The sequence below is a fragment of the Pinus tabuliformis genome, chromosome Q (genome assembly GCF_031772625.1).
Source record: "Pinus tabuliformis cultivar Carrire ecotype Pingquan chromosome Q, CPIR1, whole genome shotgun sequence".
Taxonomy (NCBI): Eukaryota; Viridiplantae; Streptophyta; class Pinopsida; order Pinales; family Pinaceae; genus Pinus; species Pinus tabuliformis.
In genome coordinates, this window is record NC_142296.1 from 886,436,856 (window position 1) to 886,457,449 (window position 20,594).

Below are 20,594 nucleotides of genomic sequence, written 5' to 3' on the forward strand. Positions count from 1 at the left end.
GGACACTTGTCTTGACAATGGCCATACTGGTGGAAACGAAAACATTGAATCTATGACATATCCTTCTTTCCTTGAGAGATACGAGATCTTCTTCTTGCATTCCTTTGAAACCTTCCAAAATTTCTCCTCTCTACCATTCTTAGAGTCTGTTGCAAATGCGTGAAAATCACCATCTTGAGGTCTTGGAATCTTCCCCTTTGAAACAAGTCTAGATTCTTATTGAGTACATGAGGTCTATAGTTTCTCAAACTTGGAATATATTTTCTACTACAAATACTAGAAGCAAACAAATCCCATGATTCGGGCAAACCATTAAGTGTTGTGGTCACAAGTTCTGTATCAGAAATAACTTCACCAATAGCTTGAAGTTGATCTCTCAATTGAGAGATCCTCATGAAATATGAAGCCACAGTATCAGTCGTTGTCATTTGAACATCACAAAGTTGATTCTTCAAACTCATTTTCTGACAAATGTTGTTGATGGAATACAATGCCACTAGTCATCATACATCCTTTTTGAATAATCCAAACGTGAAACATATAGAATCAAATGATCTTTGATGGATACAACAATAATCCTCATGGATGTGATTTCATTCTTCTTATATCTTGCTTTTCCTTCATTATCTTGTGGTTCAGTAACCTTTCCCTTCACAAAATCCAAAACATCATTCTTTGCAAGAATGAGATCAATCCTTTCTTCCATGCCTTGAAGTTTGTAGCACCTTCCAACTTTTTTTTGTCTTAATACATGAACCCATGGTCATAGATCTGTTCAAACAATCAGATTGCAGAAGTAGGTACCTTAAAGATTGATCTCAATGCCTCTTTTCCTTCACCAAAGCTCTGATACCATGTTGATTTTTAAGGTGCAATTAAGACAAGCACAATTTTCTACCAAATAATTACTTCCAATGATACAATTATCTCTTTAGCACATTCCATATCATTAAGCAATTACACTTAAGAGAATTTCAACCATAAATACAGTAGGGCAGTAGAGATCACAGTAAAATAATGATGCATAAGAGACCCAAAAATCTATCTAGGGAAAAACCAAACCAAGGAAAAACACAGCAATCTTTTCTTAGGAGAAATTGTTTAATTCAATCAAACGTACATCTGAATTTTCCAATCAAAACATAGTCAAATTGACCACACCACTTTCCAAGTCAAACCTGGTCAAAGAAGAGAGAAAAATCAAACTTTTGTTTAGCTAGTCAAATCTAGTCAACAAGCCTAATTTCGGCCTACGCTGCTCCCAGTCAACTATGGTCAAATATGCCGAATTTCGGCCCTGCAACTCCCTCGGAAAATTCGTTCAAGCTATTATAGTTGACCTATAGTCAACTCTGGTTAAACAGGTTCGATCAACATCCATATTTCTTCCTAGAGATTCGATCAACATCTAGTCAAAGATACCCAGAATATCCAATCCAATAACTAGTCAAAGATTCCAAGTCAAAGAAACCCAAAAAATGCCAAAGTCAATGTTGGTCAATGAGTCAAACTTCAGTCCAGAATTCGATGGTCAACCTCAGACTTCTTCTGCTCCTTCGCACGTGTGAACAGATGATTAATTTCTCATGTGACATCTGAATTGATGCCAAGTGAGGAGGTCAAAATGTCAATATATATGTGTCCAATCATGTGGGTTTTGATCAAGGGTCAAACCCCTTCAACTAGTGGGGCCGACCAAACATTTTTGGAGCCTACATGAACAATAAAATAATATTTTATTTTCCTCTGACTTTGTTGACTTAAATACCGACCATAACTAGAAAATTTCAACACAAGAAAGGTGAAGGAGCAGCAAGGGAGATCCAGATCAGCTAGAAAAAATCAAATGATAGATCTAGAGCTTGATCTGTTGCATCAGATCCAAGGTATTGTTGTATTTTTAATTTCCTCAACAGGCCATTATCCCAATAAGGGAGCCCAACTAGTATCTGAAGTAATTGTTTGATTGGGCAGAAAATTTGTGCGCATATGTGATTAAGATTGATTGATTTTACTTCTGATGTTTAAGTTTTGTCAAGATACCAATTGTCCTTTCAATCAGTAGATCTATAATTTGCTAGGTAGTAAATTGCTAGGATGTTGGATTCAAAGGAAATTTTCACAACAATTGAAAAATGTATGGCAAACAAGATAAAGGTGGCAACGAGAAAGGTATTTGTCATGACCCTTCTCAAACACATTTGTAACAGGGTGCTTCCACACATTTTTGCACAATTTTGGCTAAGGGAAAGAACCCAGCATTTTCGACTTAGGGACTTAGGAGGAAATTCGACTTAATTTGGTTGCTAGTGCAAGGTGGGGGCACCCACTTGGGAATTCGAACTACGCCATTCGAATGGCTTGGATGGAATTCGAAGTGCTGGATGGAGGGGCCCACAAAGATAAAAGGAGAGAGCTCTCATTTGGATTCATTTCTTACACCTTGCAATCAAAATTACTTGACTGTTCGCTCTGCTGTTTAGCTGAGTCAACTTGTTGTTTAGCCACGAATCTCTCAAGCGGGAGATTCAACCTCTACTTCGGGGGACCATCTGTGCCCACCCTAGAGAGGCAGTTCCATAAGTATTTCAGGAGTTCCAGGAATGTGTGACAGCACTACCATTCAGCAACAACAGGGAGTGCGTATTTTTGGCTAGCTGGAGAATACGCAGGGGGAGTTTGGAGCTATCAGTGATCAAGCATTTGCCGGGAGAGTTAGAGGATTGGGAAAGCAGCAAAGGGTCAGCCTTTCTTATGAGTTTTGGAGCCAACAGAGCCAACATCCCAGCAGTTCGATTTACGGTTACCTGGGCCTGCGCAGAGAGCCATCACTAGGCTCACGTGGGAGTTGGAGGAAGGAATTATACCAGTGTTGTTAAAATCGCGATTTTATCGTAAAAGCGCGATTTTTTCATTTAGCCGATTCAAATCGCGATTTTTATACATAAAAATCGCCACTTTTTTTTATAACGATTTTTATCGAAAAAATCGCGATTTTTTATGTTAAAATCGCCAGAGGCGCGGGCAGCGGGCGTTTTATATAGAAAATCGATTTTTCTTTTATTTCATTCAGCAGTCCGCGCGGAGGAGGAGGAGAAGAAGTGAGGGAGAGGGTTGCCGTCGGATTTGGGAGCGAATCCAAGCGATTTTAGGAGGAATCCAAGCCAAGATCACCAATTTGTCCATAAACCAGGTATGTAGATTAATTTTTTTTTGTTTTGGTTCTATAAAAACTTTGTTTTTCATTGTTTTTAAAGAATTTTTGGAAATTTTTCATTGATTTGGGATGGGTTATTTGTTATGACTATGAGAACCAATTTTTTATTTTTATTTTCTCATTTTCTTTAAACATTGTTTATTTTTTTTTATTTTTCATTGTTTTTTGGCATTTGGTTGGGTAACTTGGGTTTAGAAATTGGGATTTTGGAAATAATTAGCTTGTAATTTTGCAAATGCTAAATTGTAATTTGTATTTACTATTATCATTTATGTAATCCTAAATTCCTATTTCCTAATCCTTATTTTTCCATAGGTTTGCAAATTCAAAATTCAAAAACAAACATGCCAAGGAAATTGGATCCTTTCTGGGAATATGGTGACCCTAAAACTCCGAATGATAGACAAAACTTGTATTGCAAGTTGTGTGGAAAGGAAATATTCGGGGGGGTGTACAGGTTGAAGTTCCACCTTGCACAAATCCCTGGACGTGATGTGGGGCCCTGTCTAAAGACAAATGCTGAAATTATCCAAAAAGCCATGAGAGCATTGGGAGAATTAGAGCACACTAGAGACGCCAAAGAAGAACTCAAAAGGCAACTAAAAAGGTCAGCTGAAGGAAGTGGGCCAAGTGGCACAGGTTCTACTGCAGCGTCAGTCAATCCGGTAGCTGCATCATCATATTTTGTTCCTCGAACCACACCTGGTTCACAACCAACTATTGGTTCAATGCTAAAAAGAACTGAAAAAGAAAAAGCTGACAAGTTGATGACAAAATTTCTCCTCTGGAGTGATATTCCTTTCAGCATTATAAGGAATAATCCATTTTTCCAACCTACTGTTGATGCTATTGCCAGTGTTGGCCCGGGGTACAAACTCCCTTCTCTTCATGATTTCAGAGGCCGGCTTCTTCAAGATGAAAAGCGTGACTGCACCCAAAGATTGGAGGATTTTAGGGCATCATGGGCACAAACAGGATGCACTGTTATGTCAGATGGTTGGACTGACCAAAAGGGGAGAACCCTTATAAACTTCTTGGTTAGTTGTCCCTTGGGGACTATGTTTATCAAATCTGTTGATGCAACTCATCAAATCAAAGATGCAAGAACTTTATGTGATTTGCTGGATGTGTTTATTTTGGAGGTGGGTGCAGAAAATGTTGTCCAAGTCATAACGGACAATGCTGCAAATTATGTTGTTGCTGGTAGAATGCTTATGGACAGGCATCCTGCTTTATTTTGGACACCTTGTGCTGCCCATTGTATTGATTTGATGTTAGAGGACATTGGGAAAATTCCCTTTGTCAAAGAGGTTGTTGACTCATCAAAAAGCATCACAAAATTTATTTACAATCACACATTTGTGCTTAGCTTGATGAGAAAATGCACCAACAACAAAGAGTTGGTGCGCCCCGCCATTACACGGTTTGCGACGAGTTTCATATCTCTTCAATCCCTCTTGAATTCTATGTGGGATTTGAAGAGAATGTTTCTTTCAGAGGAGTGGCGTGCTTCGTCAATGAGCCGCAAACCAGAAGGAGAGGCCGTCTGCAGAGTAGTTTCATACCAGGAGGACTTCTGGGCGGGAGTGCAGGAGGTGTGCGCTGTTACAGAACCTTTGGTAAAGGTTCTTCGGTTGGTTGATGGTGAGAAGCCCGCAATGGGCTATTTGTATGAAGCCATGGATAGGGCCAAAGAAGCCATTCGGTCCTACTATGATGACAAGGGAGATGATGGGTTCCAGAGACAACTCCTTCTATGGAACGTCATTGATGAGCGATGGAACAACACACTCCATCGTCCCATTCATGCTGCTGGGCTTTTCCTGAACCCTGCATTTTCTTATGCATGTGGGTTTAATTTTGATGTTGAGGTCATGGAAGGATTATTAACCTGTGTCCAGAAGATGGTGAGATCTTCAGAAGAACGTATGGAGATCTCTAGACAAATTGAGCAATATAAGTTGTCAGGTGGCTTATTTGGCTTTGAGATGGCTGTCATTGATAGGACGGTTAAAATGCCAGGTATTTTTTAGTTTGTAGTATGTACTTTGTTTCAAATTTCATTGTTTCTTCAAATTCCATTTTTTTCTTATGTTTATTTAAAATTTTATTTGTAATTTTGTTGTAGACGCATGGTGGAAGATGTATGGTGGCAGAGTACCCCTTTTGCAAAATCTTGCCATACGCATCCTCAGCCAAACATGCAGCTCCTCGGGATGTGAGCACAATTGGAGTGTATTTGAAAAAATACACAACAAGAAGCGCAATAGGTTAACACTTAAACATTTAAAATATTGCAAATTTCCAAATAAATTTTTGAATTCATTAAAGTTTTAAACAATATTTTTTTTATAATATTAATTATTAATTTATTATTTCATGAACTTTGTACAGGTTGGAGTCCCATAGACTTAATGACATGGTCTATGTCTACTACAATCTTCGATTGTGGGTGAAACAACTAGAGAAGACACCTGATACGGAAGCCATCTCATTGGATGGGATTGACACCACTGCTGAATGGAGGGTTGAGACCGAGAGGCCTCTCATGGATCCCACTGAGGATTGGTTAGTGCAGGATGAGGGGGAGGAGGAGGGGGAGGAGGAGGAGGAGGAGGAGCAGGAGCAGGAGCAGGAGGAGGAGGAGTTGGAGGAGGAGGAGGAGGAGGTGACACCGCCTACCAGGGCTACCCGGGCTACCACTACCACCAGTAGAGGACGTGGTCTCCGTCCACCTCAGCCTCCTGTAGCTGCTACTACTAGTTCTTCAGCTTCTAGAGCACGTCAGACTCCACTGCCATTTCCACCACCACAGGCACCAGCTTCTACATCTAGAGGGAAAGAGAAAGTTGTGCCATTTTCTCGCAAGAGGGGCAGAGGAAATCAATAGGATTAGACTTTCATTTTATTGTATATGACATTATGACATGATGAGATACATTATCATATTTTTTGTTGATATTTTGAGGCTGAGTTGGACTTGGGACTCAGGACTTACTATTCAGGACATGATTCAATGTTATGTGTGATTTTAGCGCTAGAAATGATATTAAACATCTTATATATTAGTTTTTTTATCATATTTATGTGTCAATGTATTTATTTTATGTTGTAGATGGTTTAGATATTAAAAAAATTGAAAAAAAATGAATATTTTTGTGCCAAACGATTTTTTCCCGCTTTTTTCCGATTTTTTCCCGATTTTAACGATTTTTTCCGCTTTTTTCCCGGCACCGATTAAATCCCGATCGCGATGTGTGCAACACTGAATTATACAGCTGGAGCTGGCCGGAAGAAGTAGGAGATCATTTGGAGGGAAATTAAGGAGGATTGTCAGAGTTGGGAGAGAAGAGATTGACAGGATCTGTGACAACAACAAAATTCGAAAGTGGAGGAGGGCCAAGCTATGAAGGGTCAATTTTTGAAGGTTGGAACTAACTGAAACCCTTTCTAGGTTTTTTGGGTTTTGGGCAAGGATCACACTCCTAACTTTATAGAATTTTATGGGCAGATCCGAGGTCAACATTTGGCAAATTCCTTCGTGGGTTTTTTCTGGGTTTAGGCCAAGGAGAAAAGAGCTGAAATCTCATAATTTTCTGAGCACGAAAAGTAGTGATTCCAGCCCTTCGAAGTCAACAGAAAGAGCATTTTTGTGGGGCAGCGCAGTTCAGTTTGGTGCAGCGATTGTAGCAGCCTTCAGTTCAGCATTTTATTGCCTGGGTTTTGTCATGCTTGTCCATTGAGACAAGGCCAAGTGCACCATTATATTTTACTATTGTATTTTCTCCTGAAAAAGTAATAAAATGGCTCAGCAGTTCTCTATTTCCAGTGTTTCCATGGGTGCTTAATGTATATTTCGTTTTTCTGATAGCTGGATTGTTTGTTGTTTTGTATAACACTTACATTCCTGTTTAGGAACACTACAGTATTGTATGGAAGCTAATAGAAACATATGGTACAACAACAATTGCACAAGGATGTATGGTGGTAGTTGTATGATTCCCTATCTAGATACGCTTGCTAGTATGACTATGGCATTTGTCCTGTTGACCACTTGGCTCTACTAATAACGGACCAAATATATTGCTCACTTATAATATTTTCCAAAAAGAGATTGGATATATATAACATGATTGATAATAAAAAATGAATGATAGATGCCTTACATTGAATGGGCCCAACAATAAATATAGCATAGGGTAGTTCTTAAAGAAAAGTCATGACTTTTAAGCTATATATATTAATTTACCTTTACTATTATCAATTTTCATTTTATTCATTATTTATTAGCTTGACATTTGATGTATATAATAAATAAATGTAGAGATATATATAAAAACCATTCATTAGTGACAGTGAGTGTTGCCCCTGAGCAAAAATATAAGTTTAAAGGGTGTCTTTAAGAATAGTCACAATGTTTTGTACAACGGAAGTGGGCCTAGTGGTTAAGAACATGGGTTTCCTCCTTGGAGTTCACATGTTCAAATAAAAAGGGTAAGGTGCACACTTGTGACCACACTGTTGTTTGCGAAGATTTGCGGTGGCATTACCAAGGTACCAGCAAATCTCATTTTTGTTTATAGGTTAGACAGTGGTATGAACTATATTTCCTGGGCAGACCTTAATACCCAAAAATTTAGCATTGAAAAAGAATATTCACAATGTTTTAGTCCTATTTATCTTTTATTGCTCTTATTATCTTTTATTAGTCTTTATCGATTATTACTGAATTATTGTGATATACTCATTATGTCTATCTTTATTAATATGTCCATGATAGTTTCCCAAGAAAAATATTATCTGGCCAAATATTTCATGTACTGTCATCACAATGTGGCTAGTAACAAGCATATTATATTTTGCAACAAGTGTATTGCAGCTGGTAATTATGTTATAAATGTGTCTGATTGTACCTAGTGTTTGAGGTGAGGCACTACAATTTCTTGGAGCAAAATCTATTTTGAAATTTATATACTACAACTAAGAAGCCATAGGATTGACACCAAATCAATCAAGAATGTAGATTTTCATAAGGAGCAGCCTAGATCCATCTTAACTCTAGATCTACCAAGTGTTGAGAAAGATCAATCACTTTTCACTCTAAAAGAGGTTTGCACCTTAGGAGATTTGATCTCTCTCGATGCTTGGTAGATCCAAAGTTAAGATGGATCTAGGGTAGTATAATTATTAATTATAATTATAATTATATTATTAATTTTATTTTTTTATTTTATTTCATTTTTAATTATATTTTATTTTTATTTTTATGTAATTTGACAAAGTCAAAATGTTTTATTAATAAGTATAGTTATTCAATTTTTATTTTATTTTTATTTTCATTTTTATTTTATTTTATTTTATTTTTATGTAATTTGACCGAGTCGAAATGTTTAACAGGATAGAACAGGACATTACAACATCTCTTCATATTGGGTTAGAGAGTGCCTCTCAGCATTTTTTAATTTTATTTTATTTTCGTTTCTATTTCTATGTAATTTGATAGAGTCAAAATGTATTATTATTAATTATATTTATTAATTTTTTATTTTTTATTTTATTTTATTTTTATGTAATTTGACCAAGTCAAAATGTTTAACACGATAGAAAAGAACATTGCATCATCTCTTCCATACTGGGTTGAAGAGCACCTCTCAATGCAATCATGCTCAGCAAGGTACAGTAAGCAACTTTGTTGTGTATTATGCAGAGTCATAAATAAAAGATAGCAATAACACATTCTTTCAAAGCCAACATGGTGAACATATTTCATTTACTAACCTCATCTTGGTAAACAAAAAATTGGAAACCACTCCTTGGACTAGGCCATAAGCTTCCGAGCTTTGGTTTGATTTCTTGCCACTAAAAGTTCAATTCAAAGATTATAAGGAAGCAAAATTGATGATTGCTTAAAAGAACGTTAGGCTTTATTGTGATATTAAAAAGAAAAAATAAAACAAACATAAAAATTCTTATCATTGTGATACCTTAAAATCATCAAGATCAAAAACATGCAAATCATTGTAATACCTGCACCAAAAATATCCATTCTTAAAAACTAATAGAATCTCATTTTGAAAAGACAGTTGCAATAGATTTAAAAAAAAAAAACATACTACTAAACAGATATTTCAAACTTGCAAATACGACAAAGTAATCTATATTGAATTTACAACAAAAGGAAGACTTTAAAAAGCTCATTACAACTAAAAATATGATGAATCTTCAGGATTTAAAATGCCATGTTACCAAGGATTTGTGAATTGTGCATTAAACTCATCTCCTCTAGATAGTATCACAACAAAGTCCACTTACTTCTAGCATTTTGGGTTATACCATAAGTATGTACACTATGCTTGAGGGTTTTTCATTTGATGTGGGCTGAATGGTGTGTTGACAAACCTTGGTCATACTTTGATGGACATACACATAGATATCTTACTCATGGATTGTTAAAAATTGATGTTTATGTAGCACATTTCTTTAGGAGATTAAATCTCTATGTGGCTCAGTGACATTCTTCATGGGGCAACACATGGAAGTTGGTTACTTGATTGGGATGATGACACATTTTGACGATGAGTGTTGAGAATCTAGGTTGAGGGTGTTGAGCCTTAGGTAGCATAGGGGCACATGCTAGCTAGCATTGAGGCTAGTGCTTGAGTTGAAGACACTTTAGGTTGAGGAGTGTTCATGTAAGTGTAGAGGCCAAAAGGTGCAAATTGCTTAAGAAGAACCATTGGATCATTCAAGACCTTTGAATGAGGAGCACTAGAAAGTCATGGTGGCACTCATCATGGGACTATTGCTTGTTGGATGTGCATATCTTGGAGCTTGACATGTGTCACTTATAGTTAGAGTACTTCACATCTATATTGAATTTACAACAAAAGGAAGACTTTAAAAAGCTCATTACAACTAAAAATATGATGAATCTTCAAGATTTAAAATGCCATGTTACCAAGGATTTGTGAATTGTGCATTAAACTCATCTCCTCTAGATAGTATCACAACAAATTCCACTAGCTTCTTGCATTTTGGGTTATACCATAAGTATGTACACTATGCTTGAGGGTGTTTCATTTGATGTGGGCTGAATGGTGTGTTGACAACCCTTAGTCATCCTTTGATGGACATACACATAGATATCTTACTCATGGATTGTTAAAAATCACATTTCTTTAGGAGATTAAATCTCTATGTGGCTCAGTGACATTCTTCATGGGGCAACACATGGAAGTTGGTTACTTGATTGGGATGATGACACATTTTGACGATGAGTGTTGAGAATCTAGGTTGAGGGTGTTGAGCCTTAGGTAGCATAGGGGCACATGCTAGCTAGCATTGAGGCTAGTGCTTGAGTTGAAGACACTTTAGGTTGAGGAGTGTTCATGTAAGTGTAGAGGCCAAAAGGTGCAAATTGCTTAAGAAGAACCATTGGATCATTCAAGACCTTTGAATGAGGAGCACTAGAAAGTCATGGTGGCACTCATCATGGGACTATTGCTTGTTGGATGTGCATATCTTGGAGCTTGACATGTGTCACTTATAGTTAGAGTACTTCACATCTATATTGAATTTACAACAAAAGGAAGACTTTAAAAAGCTCATTACAACTAAAAATATGATGAATCTTCAAGATTTAAAATGCCATGTTACCAAGGATTTGTGAATTGTGCATTAAACTCATCTCCTCTAGATAGTATCACAACAAATTCCACTAGCTTCTTGCATTTTGGGTTATACCATAAGTATGTACACTATGCTTGAGGGTGTTTCATTTGATGTGGGCTGAATGGTGTGTTGACAACCCTTGGTCATACTTTGATGGACATACACATAGATATCTTACTCATGGATTGTTAAAAATTGATGTTTATGTAGCACACTTCATTAGGAGATTAAATCTCTATGTGGCTCAGTGACATTCTTCATGGGGCAACATATGGAAGTTGGTTACTTGATTGGGATGGTGACACATTTTGACGATGAGTGTTGAGAATCTAGGTTGAGGGTGTTGCGCCTTAGGTAGCATAGGGACACATGCTAGCTAGCATTGAGGCTTGTGCTTGAGTCGAAGACACTTTAGGTTGAGGAGTGTTCATGTAAGTGTAGAGGCCAAAAGGTGCAAATTTCTTAAGAAGAACCATTGGATCATTCAAGACCTTTCAATGAGGAGCACTATAAAGTCACGGTGGCACTCATCATGGGACTACTGCTTGTTGGATGTGCATACCTTGGAGCTTGACATGTGTCACTTATAGTTAGAGTACTTCACATGTGGACCTATCTAGTGCTTAGTTGGGTCACTTGATGTGTGTCACCTCTCAAACCCTCACTTCCTAAGATAGTCCTAAAATTCAAGTAAGACCTTGGAGTAACTAAGAGGGATCCCAATGTCACCTCACAAACCCTCTTCACAATTTATGTTGGCTCTCCTCTATTTCTAGGCAGGCTTCCCTAAAATAGGATCACTAAAACTCATGCAATGAAGTCCAAGGTGAAAAGAAAATAAAGTTCTAGAAAAACAATCGTATATGTTTTAAGATATAAGATGGATGAGCAGATTGAAGACTATTGTCTTATGCATTGAGCATATGAGGTAAAATCATGGTCCATAGGAGAATATAGTTGATTTCACTTGACTCTTTGAACCCATGCTTGATGATGATCCACAAATAGCCATGGTCCTTTAGAGGACATTGAGGTTGCTTCATTCACAGACAATGATGATACACCCTTTGGAGGGCCTTCTACTACACCATGAAGGTTGTGCATGAGATGAGGGGAATTGACTTGATGATGACTTGGTTTGCTTTGAGAAACACTTCCACACCTCTAACACTCAAAACACTGCCAATTGGAGAAAGGATGCTACTGTTAAAAGGTGATGTATACCTTTGATGATCATGTGGGCTTGAGGAAGCAACGTTTGGGACCTAAAAGGGAACCTTTTGATGATGGGAAGTGATTTTGGAGCTAGGGCATACAACCTGGTTGAGGAAATGCATCTTTTCATGATGAGACATGCCTTTAATGGTGTTTGTTAGGCCTATTTCGAGATGACATCACCCTTGAAGGCAATCTTACTCACAAGTGTGGATTAATTTGAAGAAACTTTTTATGTTTTAGCATTCAAGAGGCTATTTTGGGGGACAACTTGATGACTATCCACCTTGCATCATAAAGTAGATGTTTTTGAGGGCTTTCAACATAAGTTAGGTTAAATTGCTCGATTACCCTAGTATAAATAAGGGAGTGATTTGCTCATTTGGATAATTGTCACACTTGGAAGTCATTCATCTCTTACTTTAGCATCTTTTCTCTAATTCACTTAGGAGCACTAGTTGAGCGACTTCTCTTAGGGACTCTTGTGATGTCAATCGATCACTTTTCATGGATGGTTATAGTGAATCTTGGAAAAATGCATAGTGAAATAAGTATGTTTACTTGTTTTATCTTGGTCTTATGTTTTATTGGATGGATGATTCATGTATTAAACTAGTTAGCAAGGTAATCGTCACATCACTCTTGTTAAACTAACCCTTCTTCCAAGAATTTGAGGAAGTAGTATGTTAGCTCCTTCCTTTAGCTCATCTTGAAAATTGAGAACGTTGATCTTAAACTGTAGGGTAAGCAGGCTTACCCTAGTTTGTTTAAATCTTGCCACTATTCCAAGGAAACCATAGATTAGTTTGTTCCTAGACTCCATTTGCCATAGATAGAGAAAGCACTAGTAACCTCTATTATCACATTCATATTTTATCATAAGATTTATTTTTTTGGTTTTAGGGTAAATTAGGGTTTAGTATAGCAAAAACGTTATATTTACAACATCTATTGACGTAAATGTGACTAACCTAGGGTTAGGAATTATTTTGAGACAATTGAATAAGTAATATTTTCATTTCATGAGCAATTTGCAGTCATTAATTAGGGCTGACGTCTATGGATTACTAATTTTATATGACATTTTATCCATTTCAATTTGCTGTAATTTATTCTCCTTTTACTCATAAGTTTAGCCTCATTTCACAATTTATTATCATTAATTTCCAGGGCTAAATTTCTTGCTGTTATAAACCATTATATTGCTGCAATTTGCTATGTGTAATTTCTTGTTTGGTGTGTTTGGGAAACCTAGTTGAGCCTCTGTTCATCAACTTATGACTCTAAACTTGTGTTGCACTTATTGCAATATCATCAAAATTATCACTATGATATCTCCAAAACCAACCTCAGTGATAATAGCAGCAATATTATCAAAATAATTTCCTAATTTAAATTATTGCAATAATTTAGGTAATTATAGTGATAATTTCGAAATTATCACTATGTCTTTGTCAATATTACCTTACAACCAAATTATTGGTCATCTAACCCTACGACATATACATATACTACAACATATATGTATACATTCTTACCAAGTCTAACTTTCCAAACCTTGACTACATATGCTAAATCTAACCACTCCACAACCTAGTTTGACCTCCTCGGTATATTTGGCATGTGCTAATTCTATTTAACCAAAATTTAAGCATTAAAAAAGTATTTAATACACCCTTGTCATTCTCGATTGGAAAACATGCCAAATTACCATGTCGTTTTGTCAAGAAAAGATTAGCCTTCACTTTATCTTCCAGCCTGAGAATAAAATTTAGATCTACAAAAGCTGAAAGCATTAAAGTAGACTGTTTTTGCCAACTTAGCTTGCATGAAAAGCATGCAAATCCTATCTAATCTCTTAAAGCCAATAGGTTGACCTCTTTTAGTGGATCAGTGCATAAAATGATAATTTTAAACTTGTAAAATATCCTTGAAAGATGTGAGCATACTAAGGGGCAAAATTGCCACAAAAGAAAGGGTATAAAGGCTAGAAAACAGTTTAATATGGCAGATTTGGTATGTTAACCACGGAAAGCAACCAGAAAATAAGGATTAAAATAGCTGAGATGGCAAGGGATAAGTTGAACTTTCGGGCTGCTGGAATTTTTGGTTTTTAGCAGTCATCAAAACTGCAGATAAGATAAGATCTAATAATTATATTAATGTTCGATATAATGTCCCCATCCGCTTAGCAGGCATAAGACGGGAATCCGCTAGCCTAATTATGTTCCCATAGGCTAAGGCGGGGAAAACTTTAATAAGGAAACATGATTTGCCTAGGAAAGGAAGAGGAATGGTTGCAAAAGGTTCAAAGAAGAAAGAAAAAAATCCAATTGCATTCACTCGCAGAAAAAAAAATGTAGTTGGATTCACTCGGAGAGAAAATCCAATTTGATTCACTCACAGAATAAGAGGCAGTGTGAATCAGAAACCGAAGCGTTTGCAACTTTACTCACAAGATAACATGTTCAAAATTAATGCAGAGATTATTAATTCAGGGCCACAAGTTACTACTTGATAACTACTACAAAACACAAACCAAATCCAAAGAGATCTTTAGTAGTAAAGGAACTTGTCCCAAGTCACCCAATTTCACAAGCAGGCATCCAACTGCCCTTCCAGTTATACCAATGTACAGGCCCAGGTATAGCTAGGTTGGCTGTACATTGTTTTTTTTAATAAATTGAGTTTCTTTCTTCTACCAAATGAAGGGCATTCTTTCCCATGGCTATCCTCAAGGTTAAGTTCAAGACTTTGAACAGGATAACACAAATTCAAATCCAAAGCATACTCCATGTTCAAGGTTAAAGTTTAAACATTACTAAGGCATGGTCAAGTATTCTAAACCTAGGTACTTTCGCAAAACTGAATATATATATATATATATATATATATAGAGAGAGAGAGAGAGAGAGATTTCTAAAAAAACATAACTTTATTTCAATTTTTTCTGAATATTATATCTATCTATATATCTATATTATATATATACACTCTGAATTCCAAAAAAACATAACTTTATTTCAAGGTTTTCTGAATTACAGAGGTACAAGAAAATAGTAACAATTCAAAACCCCTCTCTCTGTATATTATTTTCGGCATTTTCTAGGAGTTGCACTGGCACTCCCACATTGTATTCATACTGGTTGTACTCTTCAATACAGACAGAGAGAGAGAGAGAGAGAGAGAGAGCTGAAAACATAAAATCAGTGCATGAGAAATTAAACATCACAAAGAGAGAGGGAGTTTTATAGAAAAGGTAATAACCATATTTGAAGGTTTTCCAAATTACAATTATTACTATTTTCTTCTACTGCTGTAATTTGGAAAACCTTCAAATACAGTTATTACCTTTTCTATAAAACTCCCTCTCTCCTTGTGATGTTTAATTTCTTGTGCACTGATTTTATGTTTTCAGCTCTCTCTCTCTCTCTCTCTCTATATATAGAGAGAGAGAGAGAGCAATGATTTTATTAATGCCTGTCAAATGACCATAAAAGTAGGTCAATGGTACTGAAGAGCACAACTCCTATCTGAAAATATAAAATTAGTGCATAGAAATTAAACAGCATAACCTATTGCATTGATCCTGTTTTGAACGATGAATGCACAACACATCAGCAATACACACCTCACTTCTCTTAGGGTATCATAGAAACCACCAAAGATAATAATCTTGTGCTTGTACAAAACCTGAAACATAATCAACAGTGAGCAGAAGTGTAAGTGTATATGGAATAAAAGCAAACAGCTTATGGTTGGGAAATTCAGTTAATCTTAACAAAGCTAAGACATACACAGCACTGTGCCAGTATAACTGACATCCACATTTCAAATATCATGACATTCAAAGGAGATCTATAATGTCATCAATAAGCTGAGAAATACTCAATCTGAACCCTCTCCTAGTCCATGTTTTCTTTTTGTAAAACATCAAAGAGCAGTGCAACAGCTATATCTTACACTTATATGACATCACTAAATCTACAATTAACAGGAATATGCAAAGTACATATTGCAGTAGAACTAATCCTTTCCGTAATATTCTCAGTCACTTCTCTGATTCAAAAATAAAGATCTGAACTAGCAGAACTGCAAAACGCTATAAAATCTGACTAATAATTGATCCACATAATCCACATTTTAGTTTTTATTGAGTTCAAGTATCGTTTGGCTCTAGTCAGACAGAATAGCTTAACCATTGTAACCATCATGTCAGCCTTCCGTAAGTCTATATTCAAAATATTTCTCTGGCCAAATTCCCTTCCCTCCACTCTTAAGTAGTTTGATATGCTCATCACTAGCATGAAGCATCATAAATTCACCCATTCATACAAGAATATGTGGCTGAGACCCAAAAATAAGAGTTGTGACCTTGCCAGATTCCCATGCTCAAATATGTACTCCTTTGAGTCTTTCCATCTATATAATTACAAGCATAACTTAAAAAGAAATTCAAAGAGGAGAATTTTCCCGAACACAAACTATATTGTGTTCTGCATTTCATTAGGGCAAAATGTTTGCTAAGGTCCTTCCCAAACAGGAACTCATTTCACATATACTCTTCTAAAAAGAACAAAGCCGTATCAGTACCCAATATGCAATTATTGACGGTCACACTGTACATTGTAACAAACATAAATGCACTTATAACAATAATAATAGTATTAAATAACAAAAGGTCACATGTATAAAAGGAATGTCTATACAAATATGTGACCACTCAATGTATAGTATATACATATTCATTGCCACATGCTATTGTAAGCATCTCTCATTTTATGTATGTGCAATACATATTCTTTTAATCCTATATGTATTTCTCATTGTTGTCCTATTTATTGTGGATCTTCCATATAAGAACCACATTGGTTCATTACATTGGTATCAGAGCACCTTCCAGGGTAATTCCATTGATTCCAGATTTTTTACCATAAACTCACCGTTGTAAAAAATTTGAATTCTATAGCCCCAACCCAGTTTCAAGTTTTAAGCATATGATTTTATACCCTCACCCCAAACAGTAAGCTGATATAAAATTTGCTTGAAACATTTAGGGCTACTCTACTATATCTTCTCAGCTGATATGCAAGCAAAAACAAGCACACACACACACACACAGAACTTTTACACGGCGTTTTTGGTCCAATGACCCTGGAAAAACCCAGAAGGGGAAAACCAGTGTTAAGGAGGATTTTATTTGCTAATCCCAGAGATATTTTTTTCACGGCAAAATTAAACTTCAAGTACTTATCTCTCCCTTGAAGTTAGAGCTCATCCTTCTAGGAATTTGTACAACTTTCCTTGAAATCCTTGCCTCTGTCAGACCTCTGCTTGGTACCTCTGTCAGACTTCTGCTTGGATTTACCACTCAAACAGTCATAAATAATGACATCTGCTACATTGGAGACTGCGCCAATTCTCTGCTATAATTGCTACACAAAATACGCTGTCAGGCAGTCTGAAATCCTACAGTCTGCGTACCACAGGCAGCTAACCTCCAGTATACAAATCCGAGCCAAAGTCCGAGTATACTCCTATAGATTTGGGCTGTTTATTTACCTCAAATCTCGTGCTGGTGATCTCCTAAAATCCAGCCCTCAGCCACTTAAACTCGGGCCTGTTTCTCCTAGAAATCCACAGGAACTCGGGTTTGATGCTCACCCTCTCTGCTAGGAAATGCAGGTCTAATGGTGACTCTCCTTTCTGTGAGTGATCCTCTCCTTCAGCAAACCTTACCAATCATTGTTCCGTCCTCTTCAAGCTCTTCTCCTCTTCTCAAAATGCACATGAGAATAATGAGAGCCTCTCCCCCTCCTTTTTCTCTTTTTGTCTTCTCAAAAGAAGAGAATGTTGATTTTGGGTAGCATTGGATGTGCTCTAGCTCCGAAATTTTGTGGAGGGGCTAGAACACATGAGATCTCCAAGACCCAGAAATCGTTTGGTGAAATTCCAACCGGATTGTATTTTATTAAAATAATTAATATTTTTAATGGGGTTCCTAAGTCTAAACTTAGGAAAGTAAAAATATTAATGGGTATTCATGAAAATATGGGTGAGAAGCTTCTAAGAGACAAGGATCAAGTCTAATTTAATCTTAGTCATTGATTAGAGACTTAATCTCAGCCTTTGATTTCTCAATAGGAAAAGTATAAATGGGGGCTTGCGATCAGTTGGAGAACACACACAGAGAGATTGAGGAAATCGATTTTCTGAGGTGAGAAGTTCTTAGGAGGGAAATCGATTTGAGAGATCTTGCAGTTGAGGGGCAATGATAGTTCGGGAATACAGACAGAGAGGCGGAGAGAGACTTGTGGAGGCAGCGCAGTAGCCGAGAGAGCTGACGCTGGGCCAGTCTGGGCCCACGCAGCCTTGACGCAGAGCCAGGAGGGCCAGCGTAGAGGAAGAACTGCCTTCCACACAGAAAGTCAGGGAGATGTCGAAAACTGCCGGAACAGCCGGGAAAGTTGACGTAGTGGGCAGAAGGGCTGACGCAGAGCCTCAGAGAGCTCCACGCAGGCCCATGTAGTTACTGCGAAGGGGCAGCGAAGTTGTAGACGGGGCCAGCTAGTTTTGTTGCCGGATCAGTCGGATTTTATCGGGTAAAGTGAGGTAAAACTCACTCAGGTTCTCCGCTATTGTATTTCTCTATCACTGCTTTGTCGGGAGGGCAACCAACATTCATATTCAAAACTTCTGCTAATAATAGAAAACCCTCAGAGTTGCTACATCGGTTTTCCCGCATTGGGTTTTTCTGGGGACGTTTAGTCCAAAAATAAGTGTCCTTTGCATGATGCCTCATTTATTTTTCAGTTCTTCATCTGTATAGTGGTGTAGGCCGCAGTGTATTTACATTTATATTTTCTGAATATTTTCCGAAAATAACTTGTTAAATGAAGAAAACAAGTAGGTAATGTAAATCAGTTTACTGCAGTAGGATTTCTAGTTTATTAGATTCAAAAAAAAATCACAGAGAACCCTAATCCTTGATATCTAATGGTTGAGATTAAATCTCAGCTAATTAGATCAAGGGTGGAGATCATTCCCTCTCTTCACCCCTTCTCTCATGTGGTCCCCCTCAATTAATGAGTCTCCTAGTTACCTTTTAATGTTTTTGTACCATGTGCACTTTTTCTCTCATAAAGTCACTTTAATAATAAAGTGTACTTTGTACTTTTCTCATAAAGTCACTTTATAACACTAGTGACATTAATATATAAAGTACATAGTACATAACCCATAAAAAGTAACTTTGCTCCATGACATTAATAAAACTCATAATGTCACATGACAAAAAGGTCATTAATGTGTCTTCCTAGGCCAAAAGGATAAATGCATTAGAAAACACCTCCTTAGTACCCTTATTTTCAACACTCCCTCTTACCGAGGAAGGTGTTTCTTATTACTCCCATCCTGTCTCTGAAATATACATGCTTTCCCCTTGGCAATGTCTTGGTGAGAAACGTTTGCTACCTGTTCATTGGTGGATATATTCTCAAGCTTCATAGCCCCCCTCTGAACCCAGTCTCTAATGAAGTGGTACCTGATCTCAATATGCTTTGACCGATCATGAAATACTAGATTCTTAGAGAGTTTGATACAACTTTGATTATCACAGTATATCGTATAGTTGGTCTCAGCCTCTGACCAAATAACCCATGTAGCATCTTGCAAAGCCAAAGTGCCTCGCAACTAGCCTGACTAGCTGCCATATACTCTGCCTCTGCATTGCATAGTGCCACTAACCTCTGTTTCATGCTGAACCATGACATAACTACTGAGCCCAATGAGAAACAACACCCATAAGTACTCCTCCTGTCACTAGCACTGCCAGCCCAATCCGAGTCCGGGCAACCAATTAATCTAACTCCATCACCCCTGACATAATCCAGACCATAGTCCATTGTGCATTGTAGGTACCTAAACACATGTTTCGCAACCACTCAATGCACTCTCCTAGGCTCCATCATAAACTGACTCAATGTGTTGACTGTGAAACAAATATTCTATGTGCATTGTAGGTACCTAAACACATGTTTCGCAACCACTCAATGCACTCTCCTAGGCTCCATCATAAACTGACTCAATGTGTTGACTGTGAAACAAATATTCTATGTAATGTTGATCAGATACATTAACAAACCAATCAACTGATGATACAAGGTGCGGTTCACCAACTCGGAATCTGAAGAATGTAGCTTCTTCCAGTTGGTGATCATAAGAGTAACCATAGGCCTTCAACCCTCCATACAGAATCTCCTCAGTATGTCCTCTGCATATTTTCCCTGGCCCACGAAGATATGCCCATCCTCCTGCCAAACCTCCAACCCAAAAAAGTAATGCATCGGTCCCATATCAGTCATGTCAAACTCTGAAGCAAGGTCTCTCTTGCATGAGTTTGTCCTCTCCTGTAATAAATAAGTCATCCACATATAGAACCAGAATGGGTGCATCGACACCAACCATGATACATTATAGGTCTGGATCTGCA

At 37.2% G+C, this 20,594-nt stretch overlaps 1 protein-coding gene across 1 annotated transcript in view; it reads right to left on the reverse strand.

The window, feature by feature from the left end:
- The window catches only part of LOC149222318 (Galactose oxidase/kelch repeat superfamily protein), a 352,563-nt gene that overhangs the window by 228,424 nt on the left and 103,545 nt on the right, over window positions 1-20,594 (reverse strand). The window contains exons 7-9 of the mRNA XM_089385362.1: window positions 15,735-15,796; window positions 9,202-9,244; window positions 8,996-9,076 (exon numbers count right to left, since the gene is read on the reverse strand). Coding sequence (XP_089241488.1) covers window positions 8,996-9,076; window positions 9,202-9,244; window positions 15,735-15,796 — 186 coding nt within the window. The remainder of the gene's footprint in view (window positions 1-8,995; window positions 9,077-9,201; window positions 9,245-15,734; window positions 15,797-20,594) is intronic.